General features: G+C 34.9%; 1 protein-coding gene across 1 annotated transcript in view; it reads left to right on the top strand.

The window, feature by feature from the left end:
* AGTR1 (angiotensin II receptor type 1) overlaps positions 1-3,086 on the top strand; it is a 48,236-nt gene extending 45,150 nt beyond the window's left edge. The window contains exon 2 of the mRNA XM_023500762.2: positions 293-3,086. Within this exon, the coding sequence (XP_023356530.1) occupies positions 342-1,421 (1,080 nt within the window). The 5' untranslated portion in view covers positions 293-341 and the 3' untranslated portion in view covers positions 1,422-3,086. The remainder of the gene's footprint in view (positions 1-292) is intronic.
* The last annotated feature ends 16,325 nt before the right edge of the window (positions 3,087-19,411 follow it).

Here is a 19,411-nt window from a genome sequence, read left to right as displayed (position 1 = left end):
ATGATTTGCCTTGGGTCACCCAATTGCTGAGTGTCAGAGAAGAGATTTGAACTTCTGATCCTAAAGTTAACATTATTCACAAATTGTGTGTGTGTGTGTGTGTGTGACACATATATATAAAAGAATACTGATTTTGGAGTCAGGAAAATTATTTCTGCTGGTAACCATGAGCATAACTCATTCTTGCCTCAGTTTCCTCATCAGTAAAAGGAAGAAATAATGTTGGAAACTAAGTAAAAATAAAATATTAGTCATTCACTTCTTTTTCTCTTTTTTTTTTCTTTTTCTAAAGATGAAGCTGGAATAGCACCTGAAATCGATCTCCCACCCAGAAGATCAAAATGAATCTAAATTCTTCCACCCAAGAGACTATTAAAAGAATCCAAGATGATTGCCCCAAATCAGGAAGGCACAGCTACATATTCATCATGGTCCCTACTTTGTACAGCATTATCTTTGTGGTGGGGATCTTTGGCAACAGTTTGGTGGTGATTGTCATTTACTTTTACATGAAACTGAAGACGGTAGCCAGCGTTTTCCTAATGAATTTGGCCCTGGCTGACTTGTGCTTCTTGTTGACTTTGCCCCTCTGGGCTGTCTACACCGCCATGGAGTACCGCTGGCCTTTTGGAAACTGCTTGTGTAAGATCGCGTCTGCCGGCATCAGTTTCAATCTCTACGCCAGCGTCTTCCTTCTCACCTCCCTGAGCATCGACCGCTACCTGGCTATTGTCCACCCCATGAAGTCCCGCCTTCGGCGCACCATGCTCATGGCCAAAGTGACCTGCATCGTGATCTGGCTCCTCGCCGGCCTGGCCAGCCTGCCCGTTGTGATTCATCGCAATGTCTTTTTCATCGAGAATACCAATGTCACGGTCTGCGCTTTTTATTACAAAAGCCACAATTCTACCCTTCTGGTGGGGCTGGGGCTAAGCAAAAATATTCTGGGCTTCTTGATCCCTTTTCTGGTGATTCTGACAAGCTACACTCTGATTTGGAAGACCCTGAAAAAGGCTTACGAGATTCAGAAAAACCGGCCGAGAAATGATGACATTTTCAAAATCATTATGGCAATAGTCCTCTTCTTCTTCTTTTCCTGGATTCCACACCAAATATTCACCTTTCTGGACGTACTGATTCAGCTGGGGATCATAAAGGACTGCAAAATCATAGATATCGTGGATACGGCAATGCCCATAACCATCTGCATAGCATATTTTAACAACTGCCTGAATCCTCTCTTCTATGGCTTTTTGGGAAAGAAGTTTAAAAAATATTTTCTCCAGCTCCTGAAATACATACCACCCAGTTTCAGATCTAATTCCACCCTAACGACAAAAATGAGCTCTCTTTCCTATCGGACATCAGATAACTTAAGTTTATCTGCTAAAAAGTCAGTTGCGTGTTTTGAGGTTGAGTGATAGGCTTAAAATATAGTGCTGGTGGGATCATATGAGAAAAAAAATGGGGTAATACTCTACATCTTTATTGAATATTACCAGTTTCTCCAACTCCAACAGAAACATGCAACATGTTGATTGATGTGAACAGTCTTTCTAAACCTCTGAACAAAATTGTTCATTACTTCTACAACAAACAGAAAGAAATTTGAGAAATAGCATGTCCTGGAGGATAGAATTTTGAACTTGGTATTAAAAAAAAGATCTTAGTCACTGCATAGCCATGGCAAAAATCACTTGCCTTTTATGAACCTGAGATTCCTCATCCAAAAAAAATGAGATTACATAAAATGTAATCCCTTCCATCTCTAAATTTTTGATCCAAAGAAATAAATCTTTTCAAACCAAACTGAACATCATTCTCCAACAGGTAGAATACTGGGTATGTAGAAAGATATCAAAATATGAGTCAACCATACATTGACTTTTCACGAATTTGTTGGCAAAGTAAAATTCTATTGTTTCCTCCTCTTATATGCTTTTTGTTTTCCTCCCCCTCTGCTTTTATTATTATGAGGAACTTTTTGTATGGAAATTACCTCTACCAATGTAGATGAGCAACTTGTCTGTAACTCATGTTTGAGAGCTCTCTGGAAATACTTAGAAGTGATTTGTTCCTGTGTCATAGGACTCTGTCATCTACACTACTACCCCCAAAATGTAAATGAGACTTGGAATAGGCTGTGATGCTTCAAAAGACCCAAGCAAGAAAGGAGAGCAGGGTTAAATATTGCCACACTCAATTTTTAACATGTGGTATTTGGGTTCCTGTTTGGATTAAATAGCATTTAGTGTTGATTTGTAAGTGGAACGCCAAATTTTCTTTTCAAGGGTAAGAAATCTTTTGTGAAGCTCAGCTAGTGCGTCTTGCAGATTTGTCACTACCAATGCAATTCTAGGTAAACTACATCTTTGTGTAAAAACGTGGTACAGTGTTCATGTATAAAAGATCAACTACTCCTGTGTATTAAAGTACTATTCTGATACTGGACAGAAAATGGCTGTGTTCCCTGTAATACTTGTTTTGTATCTGAAAATAAAAATGAGAAACCTGTCCATTCTAGTACAAATTCCAGATCCCTTTCCAAACCTAGGTGTTTTGTCTGCATGCTATTGTTTATTGAATTTTACCAGTTTTTCCAACTGTTTGCTATTGTTCAGTTAAAATAGGACACAGCTATAACTATTGTAAAATGGAACAATTTCATTTTCAAGTATTTTATCTTTATTATTTTAACATATTAATCTTTAAAGTTAAACACAACTGTGAATAAGTATGTATATAATTTACACTTAATTATATCTATATTAATATAGCTTATTAGTACTATGGCAACTGCCATATATATGCTTTCATGTGAACATTATACACATATGCACATACCATCATTGGAAAGCATCAGACAGTAGCTGGTTATCTACACTGGAAAATATGAGCACCAACATATTATATACCTTCTCGAATATTCTAAATAGTTTTCATGTAACACTTAAAACCATCTTTTAGTGTTAAAATGTTCTCTTCTATTCGAGTTGCTTCTTTATGTTTTTTTTTAAACAGCATTTTGTGACCAAATATCAGAACATATCTTTTTATTTAATAAAAAACATCATCAACTAACTCAAGTCTGTTGCCATATTTTCTGTCAACCAAAATCAGTCATCACTGATGGAAAAAACCTAACACCATCTTAGAATGCAAATGTATCAACATTAAATCATATGGCATCAGTTTGTGACAGTTCTCATTTTTGTTCACACTACTACTTTAATATATATCAGTCTAAGAAAATTCTAATCTTTAGTACCTTCTGGCATGTCATTTACCACAGAGTCATTCAGATCATAGTAGACTGTTTAAAATGTCCTTCCTGTTGTTAGCACATCTCATTTTGAGTATTTCATCATTTTTTCTGAAGGTAGGTCAGTCCAAAAATAACCTTATTGATTTTAGACAACAGAGTGAGTGACTGGGAGGCAGTGTAAAGTATGTATATTTTATGTAGGAATAGATTTAGCCTTTATTCTTTAATATCTGAGACCTCTTAAAGACCAGAAAATCACTTATTTAGCTTTTTTCTATTAAAATTACCAAGGGACTTTTATAAAGTTTATAGGTATGTAGAGTCTCAGAATCTATATATTTATATGTAGTTTCATAAGCATGAGACGACAGCATTGTGATAATAAAGTTGGTCTTAGAATGGAAAAACAAGGAAAGGAATGAACATTAACATTATGGCTAAAAAGCTGGTCTTATAATGGAAGAACAGTGGAAAGGAATAAACATTTATTAAGCACCTACTACTTGTAAAGCTCTGTACTAAGCATTTACAACAATTATCTCACTTAATTTTCACATCAACCTCCTGAGGTAAATGCTTTTATCATCCCCATTTTACAGTTAAAAACTGAAGCAAATGGTGACTGACTGACTTGCCAGGAAAGAGACAAGTATAGATTCAAGCTCTGTCTCTAGGTCTTTGACAGAGCAAATCACTTAACCTCTCCGTTTTGTAGAAAACTCTATAAGATTATAAATTGCAGAAAAGATTCCAATCTAGGTTCATCAAGAGAGTTTTCCTTGCCTAGAATTTTTTCTTTTATCAGTGACATCATAAGGCTTAATATTGGTTTTATTCAGCATTGATGCTATTGCCGAGGAATTGTATATTAGAGTTTGTGAAAAGGCATATTTGGTACTTTTTCCTCCTACCCCTCAGGAGGAAATTGTATTGATTAAATCTTAATTATTCCTTCTTTACAGTGAAATTCCAAAAATGGCTTAATATTCAAATTCTTCTGGATTTGCCATAATGATTTATTAAGTCATTATGAGGAACTCTAATCTATCCTTTTCTGGAAGCTTTGAAATGTAAATGAACTTTTTAAAAAATCTTTTTTCCCCCAATCAAATTAACTGAATAAATTGTCTTATATTTCTTCTTTATTGGGTTTTGGTGGATAAGTGAGGGACAATGGGAATCAAGATCTGTGATCCATGTGGGTGGGCAGTTCCCAGTGTGGAACTTCACCAGTGCAGAAAGGAAGATTCATCTGTATCTCAGTCATCATGAAGTTTCATAGGGAAACTCTGAAAGTTAAAGCCTGTGGTCAGACAGCCAAGGTGTGTTAAGAGGCAGACTCAAACCTGGGTTGTCTTAGCTATTAACCATCCTTCTGGTTTGGCTTGGTTTTCTTGGAGTACTTGAAAGTTTCTGTGGCCATGAATGGGACTGAAAAAAAAATTAGACTTTATGGTCTCAAATGAAATTCAAGATGAAGATTTTTGACAGTATATGGGTATCAAAGGAGCTTCTTGGGTTATCCTGACAAAGACAAAATAAATGTCATTTAAGGCATTCTGGAGCAGTTAGGTGCACAAAGCAGAGCTTAGAGTCAGGAAAATTCATCTTCCTGAGGTCAAATATGACCTCAGATACTAGTTGTGTGACACTGAAGGAATCATTTTACCCAGTTTGTCTCAGTTTCCTCATCTGTAAAATGGGTTGGAGAAGGAAATGACAAAACACTTCTTTGCCAAGAAAACCCTAAAATGGGGTCATAAAAAGGTAGACACAACTGAAAAATGAACAACAGGATAGGGATAATTGTCTTGTGAATGCTACAAGTAATCAATGTCAAGGCAGGGGAAATGAAGGAAAGATGGTCCAATGGAGTTTTCAAGGAGAGTTTCACAGATAAAGTTGTACAGGAGGCACACAAAAGATTTTGCTTCAAGTATATGGAGAGAGTCTCCTGTGGTTCCTCTTTGAAAATTAACATTTTCCATGCATATAACTTTTAAAATATGACCACTGATTTTACAGCAAGCAAGACACACAAAACTTGTGAAACCAGTAAAAAAAATACATTTATTTTTAAACAACCAGCATAGTCACCATTTTTGGATTTACCCTGTGTACTAATAATGGAAAAATCCAGAGCGATATAAAGTGTATGAATTTTTTTGGAGTTTTCACTAAAATAGATCACTGACTAATACATAATTTCATGGCATATACATCTGATTAGTGAATATTGACAGAATGGATACTTAATATACAAAAGTCTTTTATAAACTGCCCCCTTCCTGTCTTTCCCTTGTTCTTACACCTTAAAACACCAATACATTCTGCAATCCATTGACCCTGGCCTTTTTAATGGTCTTCCCACTCCCTCCATCTCCCATCTCTGTATTAGTGTTCTTGGCTAGCCATCTTCCCTAAAGTTCTTTCCCTCCTCATCTTGACTTCCTGGATTCTGTGGCTTTCTTCAGGTCCTAATTAAAAATCTCATCATCTTCAGAAGGACATCATCTCTTCCTACTTTTACATGAATTGCTTTAATTGAAGAGTGTGGATGCTTTTCTCAGTGTTTTTCTCAACTTGGAAGGAATAGATTATTATTTTATTGATTTTAATGATTTATTATTTACTGTCAAGGCCTCCTTTATAGTAATAGAATTTTTAAAGAAATGATTAGATTAGTTATTAATTTATTCTAAAATTTTCTAAAATATAATCTTTGTCTAAAACCTCAGTTTTCAAGAAGTTATATTCTCAACATGTGGTCTAAGGACTTTTCAGGGGGGTTTTCAAAATAATACTAACACATTAAATTTTCATATAGTAAATATCAAGTAATATAACACATATTAACAAAACCTGTCTTTGGGAGCCCTCAAGAACTTTTAAGAGTGTAAAATGCTCCTGGACCCCCAAAATTGGGGAATTATTTATTCCTCATGGTAAAAACTGGGAATTCTGGAATTCACTAAATGTTCCACAGTTAATATTCTGTGAATTCATATTCATAGTCCATCACTTAAGACTCGAATTTTATTCCAGATCAGAGGTTTATTTTAAGTAGCTATGTAAAAATGAAATTATAAACAATCTAAATTTAGAGAGTATAAGATTTTCATCTATGTAACGTTGTTGGAATGTTGTCTACTTAAAGGCTAAGTACCAAAAGGAAGGGTCATGTCCTCCCATAGACCACAGTCCAGAGACTTAAGTTTTCAGAAGTAACAATTAGAAAAACAGAAAAATAAGAAATAATCTCATGAATTAAACTAAAAGAATGTTGACAGAGAAGTGATAAACAGCTGAAAATGGATTTGTTTATGGAAAAGGAAGGCTTTATGATGCTAAATCAGGAGCAAGCTGTTATCAAATATTTCAAAGAGTAACCTCTTTCTTAATTTCTTAAGAAATTTTAATCAATACCATTTCCAAAGTTGATATTGATAACAGTTATACAGAGGCTACAATATCACCACAAGGTACACATATTTAGCAACTGACTAATACCTGACAGAACCTAAAGTTATATATGGGTGAGAAATTTCCTATTTTTCATGGACTGAGAAATAAATCTTCATACTACCAATGCAGACTTCAAAATAGTCTTGAAAACTTTTAGAACCAAAGGATTAACACAAATAGAACTATTGCCCACGATTCTCAGTTGTTGCTATTGTTGTTCAGTCATTTATTTATCTCTGGTTTTTTGTGACCCCACTGTCATAATAGCAAATCATAAAAATTTAAGGACAACAATCATTTTTACTCATAATCTCCATACTAGACAAGGTGGAAAATTTTCAGAATAGAGTGTCCTGGCTGAGGTTCCCAAAATCTTGTGGGAATAGAACCAGGTGCACATCACCTCTGTTGGCCTGTTATCAGAGCTGTACAACAGTTTTCAGTGAGCCTACAAATGTTGTATTTACACTTTTATGCAATAAATAAAGACAATCATTTTACCTACCTGTGCACTAAACCACAGAACATAGAAGAGGGAATAAAGCAATACAGTTATTGTTTTAGGACCCTTTCCCCTCCCACTCAACAGTATTTTAATTTTTCCCAATCACATATATAGTTATCAGCATTCATTTTTATAAGATTTTGGGTTCCAATTTTTGTCTTCCTCCTTCACCATCACTCTCCCCAAGACGGCAAGAAATCTGATATAGGTTACAATTGCACAATTATATTAAACATTTTTACATTAGACATGTTGTGGAAAAAAGAATTAGGACAAAAGGGAAGGAATACAAAAAATAACAAAAATTAAAATAATATGCTTCAATCTTTATTCACATTCCAGAGTTCTTTTTCTGGATGCAAATAGCATTTTCCATTACCAGTCTTTTGGCAATTGCCTTAGGTTATTGTGTTGCTGAGAACTAAGTCTAGTTAATTGTTACACTATGTTGCTGTTATTACTATACAGTGTTCTCTTGGTTCTGCTCACTTCACTCCATATCAGTTAATGTAAATCTTTCCAGATTTTTCTGGCACCCACCTGCTCATCATTTCTTAAAGCACAAAAGTATTTCATTACATTCATATATCACAATTTGGTCAACCGTTCCCCAATTGATGAGCATCCTCTCCATTTTTAATTCCTTGTTATCACAAAAATTTTTTGTATATGTAGGTCCATTTCCATTTTTTATAATCTCTTTGGGATACAGATCTGGTAGTGGTATTATTGGATCAGAAAGTATGTACAATTTTATAGCCCTTTGAGCATAGTTCCAAATTGTTTTCCACAACGGTTGAATCAGTTCACAATTCTACCAACAATGCCCAAGTGTTCCACTTTTCCCATTTCCTCTACAACATTGATCATTTTCCTCTTCTGTAATATTAGTCAATCTGACAGTATAAGGTAGTACCTCAAAATGGTTTTGATTTGCATTTCTTTAATCAATAGAGATTTAGATCATTTTTTCATATAACTACATATCTCATTTCTTCATCTGAATACTGTCTGTTCATATCCTTTGACCACTTACCAATTGGGGAATGGCTAATTATATTCTTATAAATTTGGCTCAGTTCTCTATATATTTTAGAAATAAGGGTTTTATCAAAAACACTAATAGTAAAAATTGCTTTTTACCTTTCTACTTCCTTTTTTATCTTGGTTGCAAAACTTTTTTTTAATTTAATGTCATCAAAATTACCCAGGACCCTTTCTATCTGAACTCCATTAAATGAAGACAATTCTATGAAATAACAATAATAGTTTATATAGTGCTCTAAAGTTTACAAAGTGTTTTGCCATGTTTTCACTGGAACTGCACAACAACTCTGTGAATTAGGTACTACAGGAATTATGACCACTTGACAGATAAGAAAACAGACTCAGAGAGTGTAAGTCACACAGCTAATACATGTCAAGGTGGCAGGAATAGCTTGTTCTGAGTCTCAGTTCACTAAAAACTCTATCTAGAAAAGTCAACTTGTATAAATATCTCTATGCTTGGAGAACAAAGTGTTCAAGTTGGCGCAACAGCTATATAACCTTCAGAGTATATGAGAGATGAGCTTTTTATTAATTCCCCAAAAAAGGCTTTGTACTTAACCCAGAAGTATTTTGTTTTCAGCCAAAATAAACAAAGAAAAAGTTTTTTTTTTTAATAATGAAAAACAAAGTTTTGATTCTTTAAAAATTCAAAAGATAACTATTTTGAAAGTACATTAAGAGTAAAATAAAACCTATATCTTCTTGACTTAACCTTCCATTGTTTTCAATAATGCATACATTGTGCTTGATATGAGGAATATAGTAATTTTGTCATAGGGAGCGCCTGTCTCCCTTCAGATGAGTCAGTCTGCCAGCTGCTAGGAAGATGGGGGCCTTTCACACCCCTCAAGATTCTTGGTTCTGCTTTGGGAGAACAAGACAAGATAAATGTTGCCCAAATATGATTTTGGTTCTGCTCTTTTACTTGTCTTTAGATCTTAGTGAAGGAAAGCTCATATAAAACCAAATGACCGTCTTTGAATCTATAGCATTGTAAATTTAGAGTCAGAAAAGACATAAGAGAAGAAAGGCAGATTTCCCAAATCTGTAGGTTTAACAAGATTGGGGAGGGGAGGGAAATAATCTCCTAGGAATTTCTAACAATGTTTTACAAAACATTTCAGAGTTAAAGGACTTTTTGCCAAGACTATGGTCCATGTAATAGCAGAAAAAGTCCTTTCCCCCACCTCCTTCTCAGGATGAAAACACTTTGGTTACAAGCATAGCTTGGAGATTTGCTAGCTGAGAAGCTGGGAAAGTCATATATAGCCTCTCTGAGGCTCAGTTTCTTATCTCTACAAAAGACATAATACACTATCTACCATATAGGATCATTGTGAAGGAAATGCTATGTGAGTTATTGTATTATTTCATTTTAAATAACTCCATTTTCCCTGAATTTGGACTAGACTATTTTATGACACAAGCATTATTTAATTCATATTTAAGGAATAGGCACATATATACAAATATAATAACTCACATTTCTACCCAAAATAAAGGTTCTTGTTATTGTTCAGTCATGTACAATTCTTTGGGACTCCATTTGAGTGGGTTGGGTTTTTTTGACAAAGATACTGGAGTGGTTTACCATTTTACAGCTCATTTTACAGATGAGGAAACAGACAAACAAGATTAAGTGACTTGCACGTTCACATAGTCAGTGTCTGGGGCCAGATTAGAACTCAGGAAGATGAGTCTCCTTGACTCTAAGCCCAGTGCTCCAGTCCTTTTTCTTCATAACAAATGAGTTAAGTAGTGCTATTAACCCCATTTTATAGTTGGGATAAGTAAAGTTCATTGAGTTCAGTGACTACCTCAATTTAGCTGGAAGATGTCTTTCAGGCTTTCTGTCTCCAAATCCAGGAGTCTTCACATTTCTATTACCCTATACCACCTCTGAGACAGACAGAAAAACAGAGGGAGAAAGAGAGAGGAGAGAGAGAGAAAGAGAGACAGAGACAGAGAGGAGAGAAAGAGAGAAGAGAGAGAGAGGAGAGAGAGAAAGAAGAGAGAGAGAGAAAGAGAGAGAGAGAAAGAGAGAGAGAGGAGAGACACAGAGAGAGACTGAGAGACAGAGAGACAGAGAGACAGAGAGAGGGGAGAGACAGAGATAGACAGAAATGGAAAGATAAAATAAAGCAAATGCGTAGATACAAATATGTATATATAGATATACATATGTATATACATATACAAATATATATATATACAAATATATATATACAATGTAATCCTATGTAAATCACTGTGTATATTACAATACATGTATGCACATATGTTCTATGTACATATATTTGTATATACCCATGCAATATATGGATATGTGGTATTTATTATTACATGCATATTACAAATACATATAAGTATATGTGGTGTTCTTGTTCTTTAAAATAATATAAGAGTTCTCTCTGGGAGCAGGTTTCTTGGGGAGGTTTTCTGGAGGCAGCCTTAGTTTCAGTTAAAAGTAAATAATCACCCAAACGTAGCCAGGTGATAAAAAGTTCAAATGTTTATTTTCTCCTTCCAAAATAGCCCGGGTAGCTTTAATAGAGGCCTCAGCTTTCCTTGGTTCCAAGAGCTCTTGCAGCTTTGTCCTTTGCCTTTGCCTCTGCTTTCTTCAGCCTCCAGCCAGCACCAAGGTGGAAATTGTAATGAATCTCTCTTGCCTTCGAGAGAGAGGGCTTGTGGGCTTCCTCCCAGAGTGCTCCTCTCCAACCCCAATGTTCCAAAGTAACCTCCTCCAAGCTCTAAGAGCTTTCTCTATATATATGATCTCCCAAAGGTTGACTCCTCCGGAGGAAGGGATTAAGGGAGGTGTGAATTTGGATATCTCATACTAAATCCTGAAATCTCCCAAATGTGTGAACTCCAATGAGTACTTAAATACTTCTTACTTATATGAGCTCTCTAAAGGAGTGAACACAAGCATTGTTTCTATCAGTTGTACTTAGTACTTTGTTTCAAGTTCTGGCCCATAACATCTCTTCATAGGATCAGATTAATCATACTGAACCATGCTAAATTAGATAATTATTGTCTCTATCAACTCTAATGACTTAACACTTTGTAAAGATTCCAACAAGTGTATATACATAAATAAGAAGCATCGTAGTATAGTGGATTACCATATATAACAGAAATCCCAGAATCTGGAGTTGGAAAATATTGTAGTGATCATCTACTGCAGAGATTCTTAGCATAGGAACCACAGAACTTGAAGGGGCCCTTTGGAAAACTTCAGGGGATCCATGAATTTTAATAGAAATAATGACCTTAAAAGAATTTGTATATCTTGGCATTTATCTTTCATCCAGCATGATATGAACCTATCTATGAGCACAAGAAATGTACATTTTATGTAATTTGTTTTTATTGTTGTTATTTTCCTCAGTTATATGTAAAACAATTTGAGGGGATTTTATACACACACACACACACACACACACACACACACATTTACTTTTTACATATTTCTACATGAACCATGTTGGGAGAGAAAAAATGGGACAAAAGGGAAAAACCACAAGGGAAAAAAACTGAAAAAAACTGAAAATGGTATGTATTGACTTACATTAAGTCTCCACAGTTCTCTTTCTGCATGCAGATGGTATTTTCCATCCAAAGTTTATGATGACACACAAACCCCCCATTTTGACCCTCAGTAGTGAGATATACCAGACCTTGAAGTCAGAGGACGTGAGATTAAAGGATGACTCTTCCTGTCTATGTGACATTGGGCAAGTCATGTTGCCCTGGTCTTCACATTTCCACATCTGTAAAATGAGGAGTCAGACTCTATGACCCTCAAAGTGCAGCTCTAATGCTGTGATCTGATGACACTTTCAGTGTTTTTTTCCCCAATATCAAGCTTTGTTCTCCATATTCAATAGGAAAGCAGGCTGCTAAACACTCAGAGAGAGAGACTTCTAAGGCTTTATGCAAACAGTAGACTTCTTTGCATATCTGTGTCAATTCTTGAGGTATAAACCAATACAACCCCCCTCTTACTGCAGATTTAAAGAGATTTCTAAATATCTGCAAAAAGTCACATCAGAAAATCTATGAGCTAGAGATGCTGTAACAGTTTGGACATGTATACTTATTTTGTATTTAATTTATACTTTAATATATTTAACAAATATTGGTCATCCTGCCATCTAGGGGAGGGAGTGGGAGCAAGGAAGGGAAAAATTGGAACAAAAGGTTGGCAATTGTCAATGCTGTAAAATTACCCATGCATATAACTTGTAAATAAAAAGCTATTAAAAATAAAAAATAAAATAAAAGAGTAAAAATAATAAATGAAAATAAAAATAGAGATGCTGGAGGTGGGCATTTCTTCTATCTAAGCTTATACAAATGACCATAACCAGGAATTCATGCACTTAGAAGAAACCGATCAAGGTAAGCCCAGGCAAGTGACATGAAAGGTACGGTCCTTTGGAGGTAAGGGGGTTGAGATAAGAATAACACATTGTGCAAAGGGACAGAGACAGACCCCAATATTTTAAAATATTAAATTTACCTAAATAATTGAGGCTGAATAGCTTAAATTGCTCTAAGAGTTTTGAAACATCCTGTATATTCTAAAAGAAACATTCAATTCTGATGAAATCACAAAGGTTTTAAGGACTTTAAATATTAACTCAAAATTTGAAAAACAAGTATTAAGCCCATTGTGGAGTATACCACCAGAAATAAATGTGTCATATATGTGACAAAAAAGATCCATGTATATTTTAGGTAGTTCTCTGGCTTACTCTCCCCCCCTCCAAAACTCAGGAAACTTCAGGATACCACTGAATGTTTTCACCAATTCTCCTCAAAAGCACAGAATTTTTAAACCTTGAGGAAGGAAAATGTTATTTTTAGATCTAAGAAAACATATGCAATTCTCATGGAAGTTCATGGAAGATGTCAGACGTTGCCAAGAAACAACCTTTCCCCACAGATTTAGATAGCCTTGGTTTCTTATAGCCATGTACTAAATATAGGGGTCCCAGTAGATTCTATATCTCATAGCTCCATCTTCTGAGACTTTCTGCCCAGAAATGTTTGGGGATTTGCTAAAATCACACAAAATACTAAGTGGCAGAACCAGAACTCAGTATGAGGTCTTTCAATCCTAATCCAGTCTTTTTCATCATGTTATGATAATATTCACATATATAAATATGTAGATATGGCTATCAAATATATATATGTTTATTCATTGTTATTTTCCAGATGCACACATGATAAAAATATGTATATTCATCCATATATTGTGCACATGTGAGTGTGCATATGTATATGTGAATATTATCATGGTATAATACAAAGGATTGGATTAGGAGTCAAAGGACCTGAGATATAAAGATATATATATATATAGAGAGAGAGAGAGAGAGATAGATATATATATAACTAGATCAAATTTTTTTCAATTGTAGGTTTATATAAGTAAATGAGGGCATCACAAAAAAATTTCACAACGGTAAAGAGTATCTGCAAAATAAACATGTACATCCATGTCATTAGTATACAAATTTGCTTTTGTCTTTAATAATAAATTATGAAGAAATTTATTTTAAACAATTCTTTGGTGTAAATATAATGGCAAAATTATATTTATGCCATTATATTTATGTAAATTTCTTCATAATTTATTATCAGGAAATGTTTGATTTGCAAACCTACTTTATGTACATATATACCTGTATAGGAATATGCTACATAGCTATAGTATATACTATCTATATATAAATATAGATAGTATATATAGGGTCATGTAACAATTTCTGAGACAAAAAGGGGTCACAAGCAGAAAAAGTTTAAGAAGGCTTGATCTAGATAGATATGTAGATAGACATGTGTATGTATATATGTGTGTGTAAACATACATATATCTTGCTAACTATTTTCCAGATTTATACATGCTAAAACATAGTATTTTTTTCACTTATCACATAAATTAGCTAGCATCAGTGGCACAAAAAGCTGTACAACAAGAAAACCTCAAAGTACCATCTACTCAAATTATTTCTTCTTTCTACTTAAGTGAGTTTCAATTTACACATAACCACTGAATGCATTATTTTAATAAATTATAAATAAATGCTATAAGCTAGATTTGGTTAGAAGATCCCAATTGCCAAGACTAAGACTACATCCTAATAAAATCAGCATATTATGAAGATGTACAAAGTGTTTTCCATAGCTCTTTGTTCAAACCTCAGCACAAGGCATTTTCACATTATCCTAAATGCATATGGGCTGCATTCCCGATAGAAATTTCAGATTGTTTCTGTCCTTGAAAGTTGGGGTCCTTAATGGAAACCCCTAATTGACCCTTTGCAGTATTGCACTGATTTTACATTTATTGTAATTTGATTTTGGATGAGCTCATATTATGCCTAGCAAATAAAAAAGACTACAACTGTTACAGTAATTAGTTAAATGCTCTAGTCCATCATGTGGCCAAGAATTTAGATGGCACTTACTAAATTCGAAAGGGGGAAAAATGTCTAAATGAATTTTTAATGTCAGATTTTTTACCTTCTTGAAGCCAAATGGAATAGTGTTCTATTGGAACAAAAGTTCAAAGAGATGATAGTTTTGGTGAGATCCCTGTTTATGCTTTTACCTTAACCAGTCAAAACTAAAGGCTAAAGGTTTAAACTAAATGAACATAAAACTCTCAGAAAAAGTCTTTGAGAAGAAAAATGTGATTGGAGCAGAGAGAACAGTTTAGTAAGTTGCTCCATTAAAGCATTACCCTAAAAAAGAAAGGAGATTTTAAAGATAGAGGGCAAAGGCATGGTAGGAAGGAAGGAAGCCTGATTTCCTTTGTGATATCTGACGTTTTGAAATGTTCTGAGACTTCCTAAAGTTGGGATTTTATTGGGATGAGTGCTTCTCCCAACAACAGAGTGAGAAGCAATTTGCTGCTAAAAAAGACCATTGGAGCTGGAACTAAAGCATATGAGTTCAAATAGTCCTACCACACATGCTAAATCATCATTTTCATTTTAAAAAGCACATTATAAAAACTATGTTTGATGCTTGTTGGTTTACATGGTAAATGATTTAAAAAATATTGATACATTTTACCACAGATACATTCTTATGTGGATAGTAATTAGCAATAGAGTGATTTGTATACATTAATGACTATACTATCACAGCATGATGGTAAGGGCTAGATTACCAGGTAGATGATTTAATATTGAATTCCAATTCTGCAATTTACTACTCATATGACTCTGGGCAAGCCACATATGCTCTGTTTGCCTCAGTTTCCTCAACTATAAAATTGGGAGATGAAATAGTGTCTACCTTTCAGAGCTGTTGTAAAGATAAAATACAATATTTTCAAAGTGCTCAGGACAATGTCTGACACATAGTAATTAATTATGTCCTTCCTTCTTCTTTCCAAATCTGTAAACTGATTAAATTGTAAGCTCCTTGAGGACAGGGACTGTCTTTTGCCTCTTTTTTCCCCTGAGGCAATTGGGGTTAAGTGACTTGCCCAGGGTCACACAGCTAGGAAGTTTTAAGTATCTGAGACCAGATTTGAACTCAGGTCCTCCTGACTTCAGCACTGGTGCTCTATCCACTACACCATCTAGCTGCCCCCCCCCCTTGCCTTTTTAAAATCTTTAAAACTCAGTACAGTGTCTGGCACAACAGATGCTTAATAAATGTGACTAATGATTTACTGATCTCTTTAAGATCTCTTTTGAATCTTTGAAGGAATCCCCCTATGATTTAGTAAATAGACTTTAAGAACTGACATGGCTGAAAAATTCCATCACCCACCAAGAAATCTTGGTGATGAACCTCTTCCAAACTCAGCCAGGTTCTCAAAGGACAAATACAAGTGAGCCACATCTGAAGTATTCCCATCAAGATGGGAAGATCTGTACTGCTAGAAGGGTCTTAGAACTTGAGGTTACCAGAAGAGGACTTTAGTGGACATTTAAAATTAATTATAAAAAGTCAATGAGCAGAGGTACCTGTGGATACCATCTTGGACACCATCTACTTTGTCCTTGACTTAATGTCCCTTTTCAAGAGATAGACATATGGGTTGCAGTGACTCTATAACTACTTTCTATTTCTGACTATGTATTTTGAGCTGTTGGCAAGTTTTTATTTTTCTTCTTAATTAGGCTCCTTCCCAGCAACTGTTCTGATGCATTGTAGGACACCAAATTTGTAAGTGTTGTTAATAATAACTGTTAATAATGATGATTAAGCATGGAAAAATTTAGGGAGCACCTATTAACACATCATTTCTAGTCAACTCGGTATTAACCAATTCTTCATATCAGACATTATACATAAACTTATTTTGCTTTACTATGAACTTTCTTCATCTTACCATCAGAGATGTACTTTCTCTTTACCTAATCTGGGTACACAAGACATAACTTATTATTAGGATCATAATTTTAGCGCTGAAAGGGAGCTTCTACTTTGACCCCCTTCATTTTATAGATAAATAAGCCAAAATCCACAAGGGTAGAGACCACCTTCCCCAAGGGAGGTCAATCCCCAAATTCACAAAGATCAAAAATGGCAGAGCTGAGATTTCAAACCAAGTCCTTTGTTTTCAGAGCCAGCACACTTGCCACTGCACCATACTTCCTTCTCTGACTTCTCAGCCGATGCTTCCCCTCAGCTCAGTATTCAAGTCATTTTCATGTTCTGATCATCTCGTTGTCCACAAAAAATCCATTTCAAGGAATATTTGCTTTATTTTTCTTGAATTCATCAAAGATTTCTGAAAAACTGAGGTATTATGAATCCTGGACTAAAATATATCTCAAAGGGGACCTAGAGATAATTTAATCCAACAATCAGTAAATATTTATTAAGCAGCTACTATGTGTCAGGCACTATACTAAGTGGTGAGGGTACAAAAAAAGGCAAAAAACAATCTCTGTCCTTGAGGACTTTACAATCTAGTTGAACAAACAAGATGCAACCAAATATATACAAAGTATTTATGTATAGGATAAATAGGAAATAATTCACAGATATAATATGCTAAAATTAAGAGAAATTAGGGGAGACTGAGCAAAAGATGAGATTTTAGTTGAGACCTAAAAGAACCTGAAGGTCAGTGGATGGATTAAAAAGAATTCAAAATACAAAGGGATAGTCTTAATGAAACAGTTATGCTTCATTTTACAAATGAGGAAACTGAAACATTGAAAATGGCTTGCCCAGAGTCACAGTATCCAGTGTAGTTGAGTCAGAATCCAAGATCAGGTTATCCACACCTAATCCCATGCTTTCCAGCATACCTCAAAAGAGTAACAGTTATTAAAATAGATGTAACTATTGTTTTCTTCTTTGGGGGGGGGTAGTACATAGGCTAGAAAACACTGTGATATTATTGCTGTTAATAGGTCCTTGCACTTGGCTGAGATGAAAAGGTAAGTCCCTTGAAGGCAGGTAATGACTTTTGCCTCTTTTTGTATCTCCAGAGCTTAGCATAGTGCCTGGTACCTAGCAGATGTTTAGTAAATGTGTATTGATTGATTTACCATGTCTTGTTCTCTTACACATCCTTACATTTGAGTAACTTGACCAAAGTTCAAGTGTTATGATGTTATGTTCTTGCTTAATCTTCAGAGATAATACCATATCTAGACTAAATTGAATTGAAGGATCAAGAAAAACATCCATCATTTCTCCAGTTTGTCTACGATGCAGTTTTCTTTCTCTGGTCTAACCAAATCCTTTGTTGTTCCCACAAAAACAAGAAAGAGAGAAGACAAAGGGTTAAGATAACCCCTCCTTTGTGTGATTTTCTCAGATCAAAGCAAATACACATGGTGCTTTTGCTTTCTTCTGAACAACATTCAGAGCTTTTGAAGATTGTTTAAATATGTGAATTTAAATAACAATTTTTAATACTCTGGGGTAAATTAAGGATTTCTGCTTTATTACTCAGAAAAGACATCTTCATTTAAGTACTGGGTTATATCTTTGTTATGATCATAGATTCAGAGCAGGGAGGAAGCTTAAAAGGCCATTTAATCCAGATATTCTTAACCTAAAACTCATGAACTCTTTAAATAGAAAATAGATAGACGAAAGATGGATGGATGGATGGACAGGCAGACAGATAGATGGACAGTAGATGGATGGATGGACAGACAGACAAATGATAGATAGATAAATGTATTTCAACAGAATTGGCTTCCTTGGTAATACATATTTTATTTTATTCATTTAAAAGAATTATTTTGCTTAGGGACCCATAGATTTTGTCAGACAGTCACGGGGGTATATGAACCCCTAAAAAGATGATCTAATCTAGTCCAGTCCTTTTATTTTACAGATGAAAAAACTAAGCCCTAGAGAATTAAAATAACCTGCCAATCAAAACAATAAATATTAAGCACCTATTACGTGCTGGGCATTATGCTAAATTTTGGGAATACAACTGTTAAAGGAAATATGGGTAGTAAGTGGCAGACAGAACTATTATTCCCATTTGATAGATAGATAATAGAGTTTAAATGACTTGCCTATGTTCTGATTGTTTTCTCCCAGTATGATTCATGAAGAAACATGTATTTTAAAAATTAATATACATGTATAATTAAATAAAAAATAAAACAATAAGAAAAATAAATGACTTGCTGGTTCATACTTGCCAGATGCAAGATTTTAATGCAGATCTTTTGGAGAATGAGTACAACACTCCATCCACTAGGCTACTCTGTCCTCCCACTGGCATAAAGCACTAGGGACACTGCCATAAAAGCAAGCCCATAGGATGGCATGCCAGACTATGGTTATTCATCTAAGAAGTATTCCAATGTGGGGATCCCAATTTGTGCTAAAAAACTGAAGTTTCCTACTTCATGTCACTTTACAGATCTGTGATTTCATCCATGGAAATCCAAACCTAGATCATGATCCCTCCATGATGTAGTGAATGATAGTTTCTGTGGCCATGTATCCTCCTCCAGCCACTTTGGCAGTGAGACTCTGAACTTGGGTTGGCTTTTAGAATGGGAGAAGAGAAAACTTGCAGGGGCTATGGGCCTACATATTAGGGAGGATTCTGGAAGGGAAAAGGGGAAAAGTTTTCAAGTCACTCAAAAGCCATTGAGTCCAGT

This window comes from Sarcophilus harrisii, chromosome 3 (genome assembly GCF_902635505.1).
Source record: "Sarcophilus harrisii chromosome 3, mSarHar1.11, whole genome shotgun sequence".
In the NCBI taxonomy this organism is placed as follows: Eukaryota; Metazoa; Chordata; class Mammalia; order Dasyuromorphia; family Dasyuridae; genus Sarcophilus; species Sarcophilus harrisii.
Note: the sequence above shows the minus strand (reverse complement) of the source record. Positions and strands in the feature narration are given on the sequence as shown.